At 43.9% G+C, this 18,308-nt stretch overlaps 1 protein-coding gene across 1 annotated transcript; it reads right to left on the bottom strand.

Moving 5' to 3' along the window:
• Positions 1-497: 497 nt before the first annotated feature.
• Positions 498-10,960, bottom strand: LOC128060834 (T-cell surface glycoprotein CD3 epsilon chain). The gene is made up of 8 exons (XM_052653201.1): positions 10,916-10,960; positions 10,695-10,803; positions 8,566-8,583; positions 3,799-3,816; positions 3,156-3,377; positions 2,149-2,316; positions 1,759-1,805; positions 498-1,052 (listed from the first exon to the last, which is right to left on the bottom strand). The coding sequence occupies exons 2-8, from the start codon at positions 10,741-10,743 to the stop codon at positions 996-998; spliced, it is 579 nt and encodes a 192-aa protein (XP_052509161.1). The 5' UTR covers positions 10,744-10,803; positions 10,916-10,960; the 3' UTR covers positions 498-995.
• Positions 10,961-18,308: the final 7,348 nt, after the last annotated feature.

Raw genomic sequence — 18,308 nt, 5'->3', positions numbered from 1 at the left:
ATTCATCAGGCACTCTTTGTCATCCTTGCTGTTTTTCTCCAAAAGGGGTTAGTTAAATTATTCTTTTTCTCCCTGTCTTTCTTTCTTTCTCTTCCCTCCTTCCCTTCCCTTCCTCCCTTCTTTTTCTTTTCCTTCTTCATTCCTTTCCTCTCTCCCTCCTTCCCTTTCTCTATATCCACCCCCCAACTCCCTGCCCCTCTTTGATTTATTCCCCGATGCCCTTTTCAAAGAGAGCTTCAGGTAAGGCCTGCTCCAGTTGTGGAAACAGGTAGTACTTGCATTTGAGGTCATAGCTGGGAATACAGTCAAAGGTAGGGAGGACCTGTGCTGTCCAGGAAACAAGACAGCCTCTGAGGGCTTCCCAGAAAAGAGGGACAGCAACTCTTTCAGCCAAATACACTTTATTTGTTTTCTTTATCAGCTGACAAGGAATTTAGCACATTCATGGAGCTACAAATGACCATCTAGGAGTCTGCAGTGGAGACAGGGAGGGAAGGGACACAGAACGAGCTCTGGGTTGGGGTCTGTGAACAGGGCAGGACTTCTGCCAGCATTTACCCAGTCCATTCCCACCAAGGCTTTCCAAAGAGAGAGCTAGAAACAGAGAAAGGTAGGTGGAATAGTTAGGGATGGGGCAATTTCTCTGCAGGAGAAAGAGGGAACCAAAGGGAATAGTAATATCCACTGGGGAAGGAACGAATGGGGGCAAGGTGGCGTGAAAAACAGAAATAAATATCTTGACAAGAAGGCCAACCAGGTGTGAAGGGGTGAGTGGCTGTGATGTTTCAAAGGATAATAAGGCAGCAATATCCTTGGACTGGGTGCCAGCAGAGAAGGCAGGAAGGAGGCCGTGGGGACAAGGCTGAGGGTGGAAGCTCCTTACAAGGCAGAGGAACTTCTCCTGTGGGTCCAAGATTTGCCCAGGGAACAAACAGGGAGTGGCAGGCCTGGAGAGGAGTCAGACCCGGGTCAGTGGGAGATGGTGTCAGGAGCTGTCAGACGCCTCTCTGATTCAAGCCAGCGTACAGGTCCCGCTGGCCTTTCCGGATGGGCTAGGGGTGGAATAGAGAGCGGGTGGTCAGCAGGGTGGGAGGAAGTCATTCCTGAGAAAGACTTTAGAGCAATGGGAAGATCCTAGGCTAGGAGGCAGGAGGTGGGCTCAACTGGTCATCTCCTGTGAACCTTAGTTTTCCCATCTCAAAAACGGGAAACTAAAGGACCACTTCTCAGGGCTTTTGTCAGAATTAAGTGAAGTCGCTCATGCAAAAGTAAATGCCACATGCTTGACTGGTGCTCAGTAAATATTTGTTGAGTTTGTCCAGGTGTGATATGCAAAATATTTAACCATTGGTGGTGCATACACAACGATCAATCAGAACAGTCCTGGTGATTCTCTGCCATGCCAGGCAGTAATTCTTTACTTGCCAAATCAGCTGGTAGGTACATGCTGGTGGGATGGCAGTCATGAGTTTATGGTGTTTGGGTGTATGGTATTCCCCATGGCTGCTCCTGAGCTAATTAATGAGTAAACCAGAGAAAGAGGAGTGACACCGCCACCCCCACTACTTGTGGTTGTGGGAACCCTGCAGCCTTTGAGATGACCGCATTCTACCATGATAGATGCAGAGGTGGGCACTTGGTGGGTTGTCCTGGAGCCCTGAAGGAGGGGCTTTGAAGTGTCTGACAGGCCAGGTGGACAGTCCCACCTGTCCCCTTCTCCCCTAGAAAGACCCCTCCCCCCACTCTGTCCCTCATTACCTCATAGTCTGGGTTGGGTACAGGGGGTGGCCTCTCTCTGTTTTGTCCTGCAAAGGAGGGAAGGGAAAACGATTCATTTCCAAGAGGACACACAAATCTCGTGAAAATGAGATCCAAATCCAGGATGGCAAACTCCCCTCTACTTCTCAGTTTTTTCTGTTCCAGCTGCTATTTTTCTTTGCCTTTTTTTCACCCCATCTCTAATGACCCTACACAGTTCTTATCATTTTGTGACCTCAGCGCAAGGTCCTTCCATGGTTTCTGAGTAATCTGAGATGGGACATTCTGTGTCAAGATCTCGGCCATACCATGACTGTTCTAGAGAAGCTGTCTTGACCTGGTCCGGGCCAGACATCCCCCCCTTGGTGGACATCTCCTCCGTGATCTTACCCCGGGGCCTGCCGCCAGCACCTGCTCCTCTCGTCATAGGCGTGGCCTTGGCCTTTCGGCTCTTGCTCCAGTAATACACCAGCAGCAGCAAGCCCAGAGTGACACAGATGTCAACCACGATGATTGTGGCCACCTCCAACAGATTCACCTCCATGCAGTTCTTACACACTGTGAGGCAGGGGTCGGGGGAGAAGAAGAGAAATCCCCCAGAAAGGAAGACACAGGACACAGGATGAGGAAGGAACAAATGAAGCTCGTTTCCCCTTTAGTACTCACGAACCTGCCATGGCCAGACACCCCTCCCTCTGCCCCCAGGCTGTTTCAGCACCTTTATAACAAAAAACGAAGTGTGGTGTTCATGGGTAGAGACTCCGGAGTCAGTCAGACAGTCCTGGGTTCAAATCCCAGCTACATGACTCACTAGCTGTGAGAATTCGGAAATGTGTGTTGAGCCCACAAAGCTTCTGTTTCCTCATATATAAAATGGAAGTAAGATAGCACTGAACCCACATAGTTGGTAAGAGGATTGTATGAAACGCCCGGGCAAGTGTTTGGTATAGTGCTTGAAACTTAATAAGCATTCATTGATTGTTAGCTGTCATTATTGTTTATGATTATGCCTTAGTTTATGACATTTTCATAGAGTAGCTTTGAGTCCTTTTTGCAAATCCTGAAGAATTCGTGTCTGGATAAAGCATCAGATAAACTAATATTGGGGCTCCATATTTTCTGGACAGGATATAATGCAGACAGGATACCCAGTCTGTCTCTTGGGAAGTTGCTTTGGATCTCGTGCTAAGGTTACCCTAACAGCCCTATATTGATGTTTAATCTATATTTCAGAAAATACTGATGATGTGTGGCCCCAGATAGTCTTGGATTGAGTGTAGGAGAAGCACAAAGTTGCCAGGGCACTGTAAGTTGGGTAAGGGGAAATCCTGAGAATGCTCTTTTAAAATATCCTCCCTAAAGAGCCTAGTAGTGCTTGCTCTAAAGACCTGTATTACCTCTCGCTTTCAGGTACAGCGTATGTGCCGCCTCTGTGTTGCCTTCGGTTGCGAGGCACTGATAATAACCACTGTTCTCCATTTCTGAAAAATTATCCAGGAACAGGTGTTTCTCATCATGACCTTTCATTTGTTCATTATTTTTTTTCCATTGTATTCCATTGTTAAAATCTCTAGGGCACGTCAGCTCAACAGAGTTTCCAGAGATGGAGACTTCATATGCTGAGGAATGGGAGAGAAGAGAAGGGAAATTTAAAAAGAGAAACAAGTAAGATTTAAGGCAAGTTAGTAGCCAAAGAACCAACCAAAGGCAGAAAGTTGACATCCTAGATCTCAGATTTTCTTGTCAAAAGGTGACTCTGTTGGCTAAAGGGTATGAAAGAGGAGAGACACAGGAGAAGGGGCCCTAGAGAACCTCTTGAAGATGACTTCAGAGTTTAGGCATGGACATGGGGACTTGGAAGGACAGGGTGAAAATAAAGAAAATCTATAGAAGTCCTTATTTGTAACGTTTCTAAAATGCGGAGTTAGAAGTGTTGGGAGGACCTCAGTTCTTGGGGTTAATCTCCCTCAATCAAATGCTTTTTCCCAACCACAGATCTGCATCGTTGATAGGGCAGGTATAAAAGACTGATAAACTTACGTTTCTGTTCAGTATCATCTGAAAATGAAAAAAGGAAAGAATGGTAAGAAAATAACCATGGTTGAAGTTTAAACTGTAGGTAAAAAATTTCAAGTGGAGCTAGACACTGTCCCTAAGAATCCCCAGAGAATTCTTTGGGAGCCCCATGTCTTGAAGATGAGTTATGTACCTGGCCTAAGAGATATGCTCATAGACACAACTCAGGTATATCAAACTGAGAGTATATCAGCATGTACTTCTAGACTGAGATCCACTAAAGCTCAAAAAGTCTTAGAATCCTAAAGCTGAAAAATTCTAGATGTCTTCAAACTTTTTCTCTTGCATTAGCAAGAGCCATATTCCAGATAGATATGAAAGGGATATCATATCCTTCTCAGAGATAAACACCTTCATTTCTTTGAATCACTGATTCTTATACTCATCTGTTTTTTATTATTCAGAAGTTCTTTCTTATTACTAACAGAAACCCTTATAGTAGATATTAAACATCTTTCTTCTTATTCCATGCCACTTTCATGTTATTACCCTTAAATTATGTGAAGTTCTATATACATTTTAAAGAAATAATTCTAATAAAAAGCGACATTATTTTAAATTATATCTCAGTGCAATCAACTCTTAATTATATATGTTGGAACTATTGGTGTGGACAACTGAAATCCACTAATAAAATTTGGGGATCCAGCGAAATTCCCCAAAGTAGGTAATTTTGCCCTAGGAAATAGGGATGGGGAGCACCCTGGTTTCCTGGAAGACCTGTGGCTGGGACCTTAGGCAGCACTGGGCTATGCTTGAGCCTGAATATATAACAGCTGGAAGAGCAGAGCGTGATGCTCAGAGACACCCCTCTCTCTACTGGGAGTGTTTTGCTACAGTGTGCTATGGGGACAGAACACTGGACTGAGTCAGAAACCCTGTGTTTGAATCCCAGATCTGCTTTAGGCTGTGTGACCAAGGGAAAATCATTTAACTTCTCTGAGCTTCAGTTTCTTCATCTGGGAAACAGATAAAACATCCACCTTCCAAGGTATTTGTGAGAACTAAGTGGATTATGAAACTGAAAATGGATGGTGCATTGCAGATGCTCAAGAAAAGTGTTTTTTACTTTCTTTCTTTCCTTCTGGGAGTCCTGCTAATGAAGAACAGAGCAGAGTACTGACCCAGTTGCTTAGTCAGCACTCCAGCTGAGATCATATGGAATGTAAGCAAGTCATTCTGCAGGTTTACCTATCTACTAATAATGGGGAGCTGAATATAATGACAGTAGATCATCTGTAATATTTTGACTTGGAAATAATTTTTCAGCATTGATATTTCTTAGAAATAGCAAACTAGAAATCATAAATAAAATAATTTAGAAGTAAATAGATGTTTCACACTGCATGATATGTTTGTTTGGAAAAGCAATGTGAAAGAAATTGCTCACAACTCTTTTTGGCATAAGTTCAGCAGTGAAGCGCAGACCGATACATTCTCAGACGAGGGCCTAGATGTCTATGCTTAGAAGCACGTGTTTTATTATTATTATTTGGCTGTGCTCCATGGCATGTGGGATTTCAGTTCCTCAACCAGGGATCAAACCCAGGGTCCCTGCAGGGGAAGCAAAGAGTCTTAACCACTGGACCAACAGGAAATTCCCTTAGATGTCTATACTTAGAAACAGGACATATGCTCACAAAAATTTTGTACGTGTTCATAATGATTAAAAAAATGAGTTTCAGGGACTTTCCTGGTGGCCCAGTGGCTAAGACTCTGTGCTCCCTATGCAGGGGGCTGGGTTAAACCCCCCTGGTCAGGGAACTAGATCCCACAAGCCGCAACTAAGACCTGGTGTAGCCAAATAAATATTTTTAAAAAAACGAGTTTCAGCATCAGATAAATATACATTTATATTTTTATCCCTGGTTGGACTATATATTTATTTTCTAAGTCTTGGTTTTCTTATCTGTAGAGTGGGGATGTTAGGAGAATTACGTGATGAAATTCAGATAGAATATTAAGGGCAATACCTAGAACATGTATGCTCAGTAAACTATAATGCTTATTATTTAGTCTGCATATTTCCCATATAATGATAGCTAAACTCTACCAACTGCTTTCCGCCCATCAGATGATATTCTAAGTAAATCAATCCTCATAACAACTTTACAAGCTAGGTATCATTATTATTTATATTTCACATGTAATAATGCTTTGGCACAGAGAAGTTAAGAAAATTATTCAGACACTCAGCAAGCAAGAAGTTGAGCCAGGATACGACGGTCTAGTTTCAGAGTTAGATTCTTAGCCTCACACTCCACAGGCTTCTCCACTGCCTGAGATATTGTTCCTTATAATATAAGGTCATTCTTTAAAACTCAACTCAAGAATCACCTCCCCTGGGGAGCTTTCCCCAACTATATCTTTCGTAGAGTTGGCCGCTCTTCTCTTTATATTTTATTTTACTCTTTACTCATAGCAGGAAACAGACTATATTATCAATTATTTGTCTTTCAAATAAGACCATCAGCTTTCTTTTTTTTGCCGAACCATGTGGCTTGTGGGATCTTAGTTCCTTGACCAGGGATTGAACCCAGGCCCTCAGCAGTGAAAGTAAGAAGTTCTAACTGCTGGGCTTCCAGGGAATTCCGAAGACCTTCAGCTTCTGCAGTCATATGCATGATCATTTATTCATTTAAAAAACAGATATTGAGCACCTGTTCACACACACACACACACACACACACACACACACACACTGAGCACCTACCATGTGTATTAGAAGTAAAAGCAAAGTGTTAGTGGCTCAGTCGTGTCCAACTCTGTGATCCCATGGACTGTAACCCACTGGGCTCCTCTGTCCATGGGATTCTCCAGGCAAGAATACTGGAGTGGGTTACCATGCCCTTCTCCAGGGGATCTTCCTGACCCAGGGATCAAAACCAGGTCTCCGGCATTGCGGGTGGATTCTTTACCGTTTGAGCCACCTGGGAAGCCCATGTGTATTTGGCCAAGTAAATAAAGTGTTGTTTTGGCCTTCAATGAATTCATGATATACACAAAAATTCCAACCCACACCCGCATGTATATTCTTTCCTGAATGGATGCTCAGGAATACACATCACTCAGCTATAATCAGATCTGATGGTTAGCAACAAACATAGGCACATCTCATACAGATTCTATTGAAAGATAATTATATTTTCTCTCTAATGGTTCTGGTTCTTAGTATTTATTACTGTGATATGTCATGATCATTTTGATTCACATTTGAAAGGAAGTCGTGCAGAGTGAAAATCCTCTTACCAATTTCTTCTGAATCTGAAAAAGAAACTATTTGAAACACTTCTATCAGCTAATAAGATCAGACCCTTCCACCCTGGGTTAGGACTCTTCCCTCAATCTTCAGAAAACAATGGATATTTAAATTTCCCATGGCTGCATATGAAAAACTCTTTCGTATTCTACATTAAAAAAAACTGGTGGCTAATTAGTTATAAAAAAAGGGTCCTAAGTAATCATTTTGAATATAATGTCTATTTGATACATAAATATAAAATATACTTATAAAATTAAAAATATAATTGGCACTAGTGGTAAAGAACCCGCCGGCCAATACAGGAGACGTAAGAGATACGGGTCCGTTCCTGGGTCGGGAAGATCCCTTTGAGGAGGAAATGGCAACCCACTCCAGTATTCTTGCTTGGAGAATCCCATGGATAGAAGAGCCTGGCAGGCTACAGTGCATAGGGTTGCAAAGAGTTGGACATGACTGAAGCGACTTAGCAGGCAGGCATAAAATTATTACTTTGTACACCTTAAACTTATACCATGTTATATGTCAACTATATTCCAATAAAGTTGGCAAAAAAAGGAAGATCTGTATTGAGCATAAATTAAATGATAAAAACCAACCCCAAATGACCAATAGCATGCAGAAGAGATTAGTTTTTCTGAAGTTTATCAGGGCTCTCAACATATCCCATCTGTCAGTAAGGTAACATGAACATATTCTCCATGATATATTTCTTAAAAAGGATTCTAAGGACACTACAATTAAGGCAGATTAAGGGTATGTAATGGAGACGGGCCCAGTGCCTGCCTTTTAACACAAAATTGGTTCACTCAATTTGGAGGAGCTGACTAAAGAGAAAGCCTTTCAATATTGGGATATTCCTGCCTCTCTGCTATGACTGAGGAGGTAAGTCCAGGCCAGGCACACTCATATGCATGTGCACACATGAAAACACATGCACGCACATACACACTTTCAGAGTATTTGGACATGTAATTCTTCTTCTTCTTCTTTACTTTTTGGTCATACCCCACAGCATGTGGACTCACTGCCCTGACCAGGAATGGAACCTATGCCCCCACACATTGAAAGTGCAGAGTCTTAACCACTGGACCACCAGGGAAGTCCCTGGACATGTAATACTGAATGTGGGCTCAAATGCTGCCCCAGAGGCCTATTTAGTGCATCCCTAGGCATGCATTCAAGCCACAAATTCTCTATAAAAAACTCACATCAAATAGGAGATGAAAACTTGGCATTGGTTTAGTTGGCTCAATTCTTTCCTCCTGGATAGTTAACACTCATTGTTTCCTATGATCTCTGTTGCATTCCTCTTCTTGGCTAGAACTACCCCTAGACTTATGAGGAAAAGGCAAAGGAGAAGATGAGAGAAACTCCTTTTATTGGTCTCTGTAGGAGGTCTAGTGAAAATATTCATAAACATAAAACAGATGGGCTGATTTGATAACAAGGAAAGAAAAAGCATAACTCACCTTGTGCCCAAGCACCAACTAGAAAATAAATAAGAAGAAAAGAGTTAGTAAATGTTGTGAGTGACTGAAATTCCAAGCAGAGAAAGTTCTGTAGTCTAGTCTGACCATTTCTGAGCATCTGCGGTCCTTCCCACCCATTTCTGGATCACAGTTAACCCTATACCCAGTGAGTGATATGGACTTCTGGGTACTGACCCGGGGTTTCTGGTCCATTTGGGATGAGACAGAAGAAGGAAGCACCTAGCGTTAAACATGAACACACAGCATTTGACAAACAGACATTAGAAAATGTTGACGGGTGCTTCTGGGGAGATGGAGAAATAGCGAGAGAGTTTTGCAGCCCAGCCTCCATTTTAAAAAGAAATCTCTTGACTGTGGAAGAAAAACAAGCTCTGGGTTATGTACAAAGATTGAGATTCTTGTTCCGTCTGACTCCTGCTGGTCTGATGGTTTGGTTTTTCCATTTGTTTTCTACTGGAGACAGAGATGGGAATACTTGAAACCAATTACTCATTAGCTAGAGCCTGGGCATTGAAGAGTCCGATCGTATTTCCACTGGGTCCTCCAGAGTCCCTGCACTCAGCAGTAATCGAGATTCTTTGTAATGACCAGTTTCCCTGACATCGCCTTCAAGTTTCATGTGTACCTCTTTTATCAACAGCCTCTATATTGGATGAGACACCCTTCCCAGTCACCATAACCAGAGCAGCCTGGGCACATTCTCATGAGGCCAAACCTCTAGGGGTGTTTGGGTCTTTGGTATTCCCTCTCTCTCCCTCTGCAGAGCACAGTTTATACTATGGGGCTGTAACCCAATGCCTTGAGGAATCACACTCTGCCCCTTGATACTCCAAACATGTTCCCTGGACCAGTAGGAGACAAATGAGCCAGAGAGCTCATTATAAAGGCAGAAGAGCAGTCCCACTCCAGACCCACTGAAGCAGAAGTTGAAATTTAACAAGATTCCCCGGTGACTCGTGTGCACGCTCAAGCTAGAGAAACCCAAGATGAAGCAGGAAGTGGAGACGCCATGGCTGTAGCTCTGAGATGCAAGCCCCAGCTGTGATAGTGTTTTCTAGATTTCTAAAATAAAACCCTCATGAACTATTTGGCCTCACATCGTGCCATCATTAAGAGCACAGGCTGTAGGCAGTTCTGAGTTCCCAGATCAGCTTCAGCACTTACTAACTGTGGTTTTAAACAAGCTAATGAACTTCTTTGAGTACTAGTTTTTTACATCTGTAAAATAGGGCAGAGGTCCCATAGGGCTGAGGTCCCCAACCTCTGGGCCACAGATGGGTAACTTCTGTCAGATCAATGGCAGCATTAGATTAGAAACAAAGTGCACAATAAATGGGATGTGCTTGAAACATCCTGAAATGAACCCCCCACCCCAGTCCGTGACAAAATTGGCTTCTACGAGACTGGGCCCTGGTGCCAAAAAGGCTGGGGACCGCTGAAATGGGATACATATAATGTTTACCTTCCAAAGTGGAGGTAAAGATTAAATTAGTTAACACAGGTAAAGACCTTTTTGTAGCACAGTATCTGGCACTCTTACTGAGTGCTGTTTACTACAGCAACCTTAAAAAAGAAAATCTTTGTCTGATATGAGCTATGGAAAGCCTCTTAGTTACTTATCAATTTATATTCCACCTTCCTTCCAACAGGACTAAAGTAATTGAAAGCACTTGGTCAACTGAAAAGGACTGGAAATTATGAGGTGCTTCATTGTCTCAGCTACTAAGCTTGCTGTATACTTGGTGCAGAGTTTGGGATCAACCATCTACTCTCCTCGCAATAAACAGCGAAGGTTAACTCCTCTGATCTCCTTTGCGTTAGCTCATAAGGGCTGGGCTGTTCACTGACAGAACAAGGTTTTTCTTGGAGGCACAAAGATCTTGCTTTCAGTAGATATGATCACCTCAACTGCTTTCCTTTAGCTGTTCTCTGAAAGGTCTTCTGGGAACATGCTAGCCTAGCCCTAGTTCCCTGTGTTAACACCACACAAACACTTCCTTACATTTTCTAGAAAATAAGGCTCCTTGATACCCTGGGCAGTACCAGGTTAGGCAGTGAGCCTTCCATGGTCTGGAGAAACACCGATCTTTTCATTCCATCGTACTCACCTAATAAGAGGCAGAGTCCCAGAACTTGCCAGAGGTTCCCCGACTGCATCCTTCCCTCACTGGACGCTCACTCTACCTAAGATGGCGGAGGCCAGTTGGCTCACAACTTCTGAAAAAGAAACCAGAGGACTTTTTCAAAACCCATGCTGGAGTTGAGGACCCTGGGGCTATTGCTCCCAATGCTGGGATGAAAAAGGGGGCTTTGTAAGAGATAGACTCACCATTTTCCGAAGCAGGCACCTACGGCTGGGAGGGGAGGCGGGTTTCTGAACCCCACACAGGAAGTGTGAAGGGGCCTCTGGGCCTGAAGTGTTCTACGTTTGAGACGGAGGCAGCCACCTGGGTTGGCTGGGGAGAGTTGGGCCCTGTGTCCTCCCATTGGATGAGGGAGACCTGAGGTGCTGTGAAAAAATATCTGCAACTTAGCTGCCCAGGCCTTACACAATGCACCCCCCACATTGGGGGATCCCTTCTCAGATACCTGTCCTCACCAAACAAGCTGTGATAGGAAGAGAGAGGAACACCAAAGAGTTGCTTTCTTTATGGCATATGTGGCTTGGGGCAAGGTGTTGATTTGAAAATATATGTTGATTTAAAACCATGAGATGCCATTCTTTTTTGCCTATAATATTTACAAAAATATTTTTTAAATGTAATATTCAGCATTGGAAAGGGTAAAGAGTGACAATCTTAGAATCTGCTGATGTGAGTGTAAACGGTTATGGTCTATCTTAATTTTTGAGCATGCATCAATCAAATGCTTACCCAGTGCCAGGCACTGTGCTAAGGGCTTTAACCAACAGTTCTCTAAGGACTTCCTTGGCAGTCCAGTGCTTAAGACTCTGTACTCCCAATACAGGGGCACAGAATTGATCCCTGGTCAGGAGCTAAGATTCTACATCCTGAGTGACATGGCCCCCAAGCAAACAGACACAAAGAAACAAAAAACAAACTTCTACAGTAGATATTAGGGTTTCCCTGATGGCTCAGTGGTAAAGAATCTGCTTGCCAATACAGAAGATGTGGGTTCCATCCCTGGGTCGGAAAGAACTCTTGAAGAAAGAATTGGCAACCCATTTTAGTATTCTTGCCTGGGAATTCTCATGGACAGAGGAGCCTGGCCAGCTATAGTCCATGGGGTCACCAAGCGTCGGATGTGACTTATCAACTGGACAATAACCACAAGGTAGACATGAGGGTTAGGGTGTGGCCTCAACACAAGCAAAAAATGACCCTCTAAGACAGGTATTATTTTCATCCTCATTCTATGCTTGAGTAACCTGAGGCTCAGATAGGTTATCTAAGTTGTCACAGATTACAGAGCTGGGATCCTCAAAAGTATTTTGGTGAAATTCATTGACTTAGTAAATATTTGGAGGCAATGATGCTGAAGCTGAAACTCCAGTACTTTGGCCACCTCATGCGAAGAGTTGACTCATTGGAAAAGACTCTGATGCTGGGAGGAATTGGGGGCAGGAGGAGAAGGGAACGACAGAGGATGAGACGGCTGATGGCATCACTGACTCGATGGACGTTGAGTGAGTGATCTCCGGGAGTTGGTGATGGACAGGGACGCCTGGCGTGCTGCGATTCATGGGGTCGCAAAGAGTCGGACACGACTGAGCGACTGAACTGAACTGAACTGAACTGAATTGATATCTACTTGGCTGTAGTATGTGCTGGGTGCTAGTAATAGAGCAGTCACAAGATAGATAGTGCTCATGGAGGAAGGAATGTGGAATTAAGCTGATTATTTCAGGAGACTGATGCTGAGAAAGAGGAAATACAGGGGCGGTGGGAGTGATAGAAGGAATGCCTAATGTAGTCTCGGGGTAGGGAAGGTCTCCCTTCTGCGGGTGGCATCTAAGCTAAAACCTGCTGGAGGCCTGGAGTGAACCAGGAGTTGGGGAGGACAAGGAAAGTATTCCAGACAGAGGGAGCAGCATGTTTGGGGCCTGGGGATGAGGAAGAGAGACCCATTCAAGAAACTGGAAACTCAGAAAGGCAAGTAGCAGAGGTAAGAAATGGAACTGGAAACTCAGCAGGGGCCAGATGGAGAGGGATTTGCAAGCCTTGTTAAAGATTCTTTTTTTAAAAATTTTTAATTGGAGGATGATCGCTTACAATGTTGTGTTAGTTTCTGCTGTACAATGAAGTGAATCAGCTATGTGTATACAAACAGCCCCTCCCTCTGGGACCTCCCTTCCACCTCCCATCCCACTCCTCTGGGTCATCACAGAGTGCCAGGCTGCCCTGCGCTCTACAGCAGCTTCCCACTAGCTATCTATTTTACATATAGAATCCCATGGGTGGAGGAGCCTGGTGGGCTGCAGTCCATGGGGTTGCTGAGGGTCAGACACGACTGAGCGACTTCACTTTCGCTTTTCACTTTCACGCATTGGAGAAGGAAATGGCAACCCACTCCAGTGTTCTTGCCTGGAGAATCCCAGGGACGGGGGAGCCTGGTGGGCTGCCGTCTCTGGGGTCGCAGAGAGTCGGACACGACTGATGTGACTTAGCAGCAGCAACAGCAGTGTATACGTGCCAATGCTACTCTCCCAATTCATCCCAATAGATTCTTAAGGATTATTTTAAGGGTAATGGGAAGTGAATGAAGAGTTTAAAACAGGAGGATGACAGCATCAAATTCTTTAAACATTTTTAAATGAAAAAGTTAATTGTGGAAGTAATATATGCACGTTACGAACAAAGGAAGAGCACAGAAGAGTACAAACAACCGTCTCCTGACTCACCTTGCCTTGGCCCTATCCCTCTCCCTAGAGAAAACCACTTTCAACTTTGTAAACTGTTTTTCGGGTGGTTACCTTCTTATCTCTAAATGTGAGTTGTCATCATTCGGGTTCTCTGGGAAACAAACTGAGATAGAGATTTGTGTGCAGGTGGCTCACAGAGGGAAGCACAGGAACAGCTCTGGTCAGAGAAGGAAGTGGGATTGGCCAAGGGAGAAGGGAAGCTACAATGAGAGTTCAGCCAAACCAAGGGGAGATCCCAGGCTAGGATTGTGTTGTAATAGAGAAGAGCCTCATATTCTATAATGAGTTAATCACTAAAGGGATGTTAACCTATAAGTTAAACTATACATAATGGCTCATCGTTGGGAACCCTGCCTCCCAAGCAATGAGAGTTAACATGAAATACCTTTGTTCAGCTCATAGGAAACATCCTGAGCAGGTTCACCTGTGAATGACTGCAGGAAGGAAGAAATTGACACAATCTCTCCCAACTCTGGCTGGAACCAGGACTTTACACCCTCCTCTTTCAGTATAAAAGAAGCCTGAATTCTAACTTTGGGAAGATGGTTGTTTGGAACGCTAACCCACCATCTTCTCAGTCTTACGGCTTTTCCAATGAAACAGCTATTCCTTGCCTCCATAACTCCTCTCTTGATTTATTGGTCTGTCATGAGGTGGCTTTCTGGTATCTCTCTGGTGGCTCAGAATCTGCCTGCAATGCACGAGAACCAGGTTCAATCCCTGGGTTGGGACGTTCCCTTGGAGAGATAAATGGCAACCCACTCCAGTAGTCTTGCCTGGAGAATTTCATGGACAGATGAACCTGGCAGCTACAGTCCACGGAGTCGCAAAGAGTTGGACACAACTAAGCAACTAACACACACACACATGAGGTGGCACTAGTGGTAAAGAACCCGCTTGCCAGTGTAGGAGACTTAAGAGATGTGGGTTCAATCCCTGGGTCAGGAAGATCCCTTGGAGGAGGGCATGGCAACCCACTCTGTATTCTTGCCTGGAGAAGCCCATGGACAGAGAAACCTACAGTCCACAGTGTTGCAGAGTTGGAAGTGACTTATCATGCATGCATGAGTGGTACAAGCTTGGACTTGTTAACAGGGTGACCCATCAAAGCAGTCCTGAATTAAGGCCATAGGCATATCGTCTAGTTTTCAGTATGAACTGTTTCCAGAGAGGTGTGAACTCGGGTGTTGCAGCTGCTTCCGCTGAGAACAAGGCCTGTGAGAGGCCTCCACTGTGAGCTCTCAGAGGACACAATCCCAGCAGATGGGTGAGTAAGTGGTCCTCAAGGGGGAACGTGGGCAGCATCACGTGGCATCCATGCAGGTCACCCCTTGGCCTTCTTATCCACTTTCTGTATAATAACTTCATGCCATTTTTTAATCAACCTTTTCAGGATTCTGGTTGATATCTTTTTCTGGAGAAGCTTATGAAAGAAGAGTTATGGCCCCACTATAGCTGTTCTGGGGGCCCCATCTGATCATCATAATCTCCCTTCTTTGTTACTCATTCTAGACTGCTCCTGGCCTTAGATGTTAATAGCACTTTTGCTGACCTAAGGGAAGACACAGCTTGGGGAGCCTGAACCCTTGGTTGGCGTGGCCTTCTCAGGCTGTGAGCCCTTGGTTTCTTCATGTATTCTCCCTGCTCCCTGCAGCCCTGACTCCTCCTGATGGTAAGGAGAGCTTCATCCTGCTGGGAGAGTGAATTATATTTTTGCCTACTGCCAACTGCTACATCCCTTGGGCAATTTTTTTGTTTTGCTGACCTGTTCTCTGCATGGCAAGATGCCAGCATTTGGTTGGCTAAAGGCCTCTAGCATCCCACACAAACAACCACACACATTTCGAGAATACCTTCTAAAGAACAGTACCATCTTAATCGAGAATTACCACTTAAGAGCTTTCTTCCACCTGTGTTTAAGGAACCCCAGTCTCCAGTTCCCTCTCAAACTGAACAGAAGGCAGCAGTTGGCCAGGAACTCAGCAATGTGGTCACATGAATGCTCCAAAATCACTGCAGATGGTGACTGTGGCCATGGAATTAAAAGACGCTTACTCCTTGGAAGAAAAGTTATGATCAACTTAGACAGCATATTCAAAAGCAGAGACATTACTTTGCCAGCAAAGGTCTGTCTAGTCAAGGCTATTGTTTTTCCAGTAGTCATGTATGGGTGTGAGAGTTGGACTATAAACAAAGCTGAGCGCCGAAAAATTGATACTTTAGAACTGTGGTGCTGGAGAAGACTCTTGAGAGTCCCTTGGACTGCAAGGAGATCCAACCAGTCCATCCTAAAGGAAATCAACCCTGAATATTCATTGGAAGGACGGATGCTGAAGCTGAAACTCCAATACTTTGGCCACCTGATGCGAAGAACTGACTCGTTTGAAATGATGCAGGGGAAGATTGAAGGTGGGAGGAGAAGGGGACGACAACGGATGAGATGGTTGGATGGCATCACCAACGCAATGGTCGTGAGTCTGAGTAAACTCTGGGAGTTGGTGATGGACAGGGAGGCCTGGAGTGTGCAGTCCATGTAGTTGCAGAGAGTTGGGCACGACTGAGCGACTGAACTGAACTGAATGCTCGGCATGAAACGTCTCGACTTTTCTGAACTTTGCCCTCACTCAGCCTGCGCTACAGCCACTAGACTGGCCTAGGACCCCACTCTGTTTCCTGGGAGTCTCTTAGGTCTGTTCTTCTGTTCTCTGGCTTCCCAAATGGTCTCCACCTCTGTTCTAGCCAATTTGCAGTCCCTAAGCAGCGTTCTCATTTTTTATTTTTGAGGATTAATTTAAAAATTTATGGTAAACACACATAACATAAAATTTACCAGCTTAACTTTTTTTGGGGGGGTTGGGGATGAGGCATGCAGGATCTTAGTTCCCTGACCAGAGATTGAATCCATACCCCTTTCAGTGGAAGCACCGAAATGGAGTTGTAACCTACTGGACTACCAGGGAAGTCCCCATCTTAGCTACTTTTAAGTGAACAGTTCACTAGTGTTAAGTACATTGGTATTGTACAGCCAGTCCCCAAAGTCTTTTCATCTTGCAAAACAGAAACTCTATATTCATTAAACAACAACACCCCATTTCCTCCTCTCTTCAGCCCATGACAACCACCATTCTGTTGTCTGTCTCTATGAATTTGACTTTATCATTTAGGTGAAATCACATAGTATTTGCTTGTTTGGAACTAGCTTAATTCATTAGCATAATGTCCTCAAGATTTAGACTGAATAATTATTCTATGTATATACTATGTTTTGTGTATCTATTCATCTGCTGATGGTTTCTTGGGTTGATTTCACCCTTTTGGCTACTATGAATAATGCTGCTATGAACATGGGTATTCAAATCTCTCTTCAAGACACTGCTTTCAATTCTTTTGTGTCTGTACCTAGAAGTGGAATCGATGGATCATATGGTAACTCTATATTTAATTTTTTTGAAGACCTCATATATTATTTTCCCCAGCAACTGCACCATTTTACATTCTCTCCAACACTGCATAAGGTTCCAATTTCTCCACATCTTTATCAGCATTTGTTTTCTGTTCTTTTGATAATAGTCATCCTAATGTCTATTGTAGTAGGAATTCCTAATAATGTACTTTTCCAGCCTTGAGAAATTTCATAGAAGTAGAGTCTGGAAAAACAGCATACATTAAGAAACTATGCTAAGGATTATCTTTCATGTTTTTCTTAGAATAATAGCCTTGTTACAAACCCCAAGGCCAGATCCAGAAGGGAGTATGACTGGGATCATGAAGGTATGGACTTTGGAACACCAGGTCAGTGCCAGGCAGGAATGCTGCCTACGCACTTGCTGATTGCTCCTGAGACTAGCCGGGAAGGGAACAGCCTGGGGTGAAAACCAAGGGGATCTGGACTATGTCAGTGTAATCCATGACATTTAGGAGTACATGATTAAAACAGCGTATGTCTTGAGAAAGATAAGATTAAATGAATTCTTGTAGTCTGCACTTAGGAATAAAAGCTGGACTCAGAGTGGGCTCTGCACCTCTGTCCAAGAGAGGCTGCAGGTCCCCTGAACCATTGCACCAGATTTCATGTTTTGTCTTCATTCTCGTCACTTGCTCCCAGACCACTAAGGCAATAGGGTATGAAGTGGTATCTCTTTGTAGTTTTGATTTTCCTTTCCTTGATAATTAGTGATGTTGAGTATCTTTTCACGGGCTTGTTGGCCATTTTATATCTTCTTGGGAGCAATGTCCATTCAAGTCCTTTGCTCATTTTTAAAAAGCTATTTTATTATAAATTTTATTTTTTTATTTTTGGCTGTGCTGGGTCTTTGTTGCTGTGCAGGCTTTCTTGAGCTGTGGCGAGTGGGGGCTACTCTGTAGTTTCGGTGCTCCGGCTTCTCATTGCTGTGGGTTCTCTTGCTGCAGAGCACCGGCTCTAGGGCATGCAGGCTTCAGTAGTTGTGACACGTGGGCTCAGCAGTTGTAGCTCCCAGGTTCTAGAGCACAAGTTCAATAGTTGTGGTATGTGAGCTTAGTTACTCTGTGACATATGGGATCTTCCCTGACTAGGGATTGAAACCGTGTTCCCTGCATTGCCAGGCAATTCTTAACCAAGGGACCACCAGGGAAGTCTGTTTCCTCATTTTTTTAATTGGGCTTTTTAAAAAAGCAATAGTTGTTTATAGATTCTAGATGTTAAGCCCTTATCAGACATAGGATTTGCAAATATTTCCTCCCATTCCATAGGCTGCGTTTTCCTGCTATTGTGAAACTGGATGCACAGTTTAAATTTTGATATAGTCCAATTTATCTATTTTTTTACTTTTATTGTCTATGTTTTTGAAGTCATTCAGAC

This window comes from Budorcas taxicolor, chromosome 15, assembly GCF_023091745.1.
Source record: "Budorcas taxicolor isolate Tak-1 chromosome 15, Takin1.1, whole genome shotgun sequence".
Taxonomy (NCBI): domain Eukaryota; kingdom Metazoa; phylum Chordata; class Mammalia; order Artiodactyla; family Bovidae; genus Budorcas; species Budorcas taxicolor.
Note: the sequence above shows the minus strand (reverse complement) of the source record. Positions and strands in the feature narration are given on the sequence as shown.

Bases quoted from the DNA above. Each gene is read 5' to 3' on its own strand.
- LOC128060834 (XM_052653201.1), bottom strand. From the start codon at position 10,743: ATGCAGTCGGGGAACCTCTGGCAAGTTCTGGGACTCTGCCTCTTATTA. The intron at 1,806-2,148 runs GTAAGATCACGG...CCTCCTTTGCAG, and splicing joins TGCTGGCGGCAGGCCCCGGG to GACAAAACAGAGAGAGGCCA. The intron at 1,053-1,758 runs GTAATGAGGGAC...TTCCACCCCTAG, and splicing joins TACCCAACCCAGACTATGAG to CCCATCCGGAAAGGCCAGCG.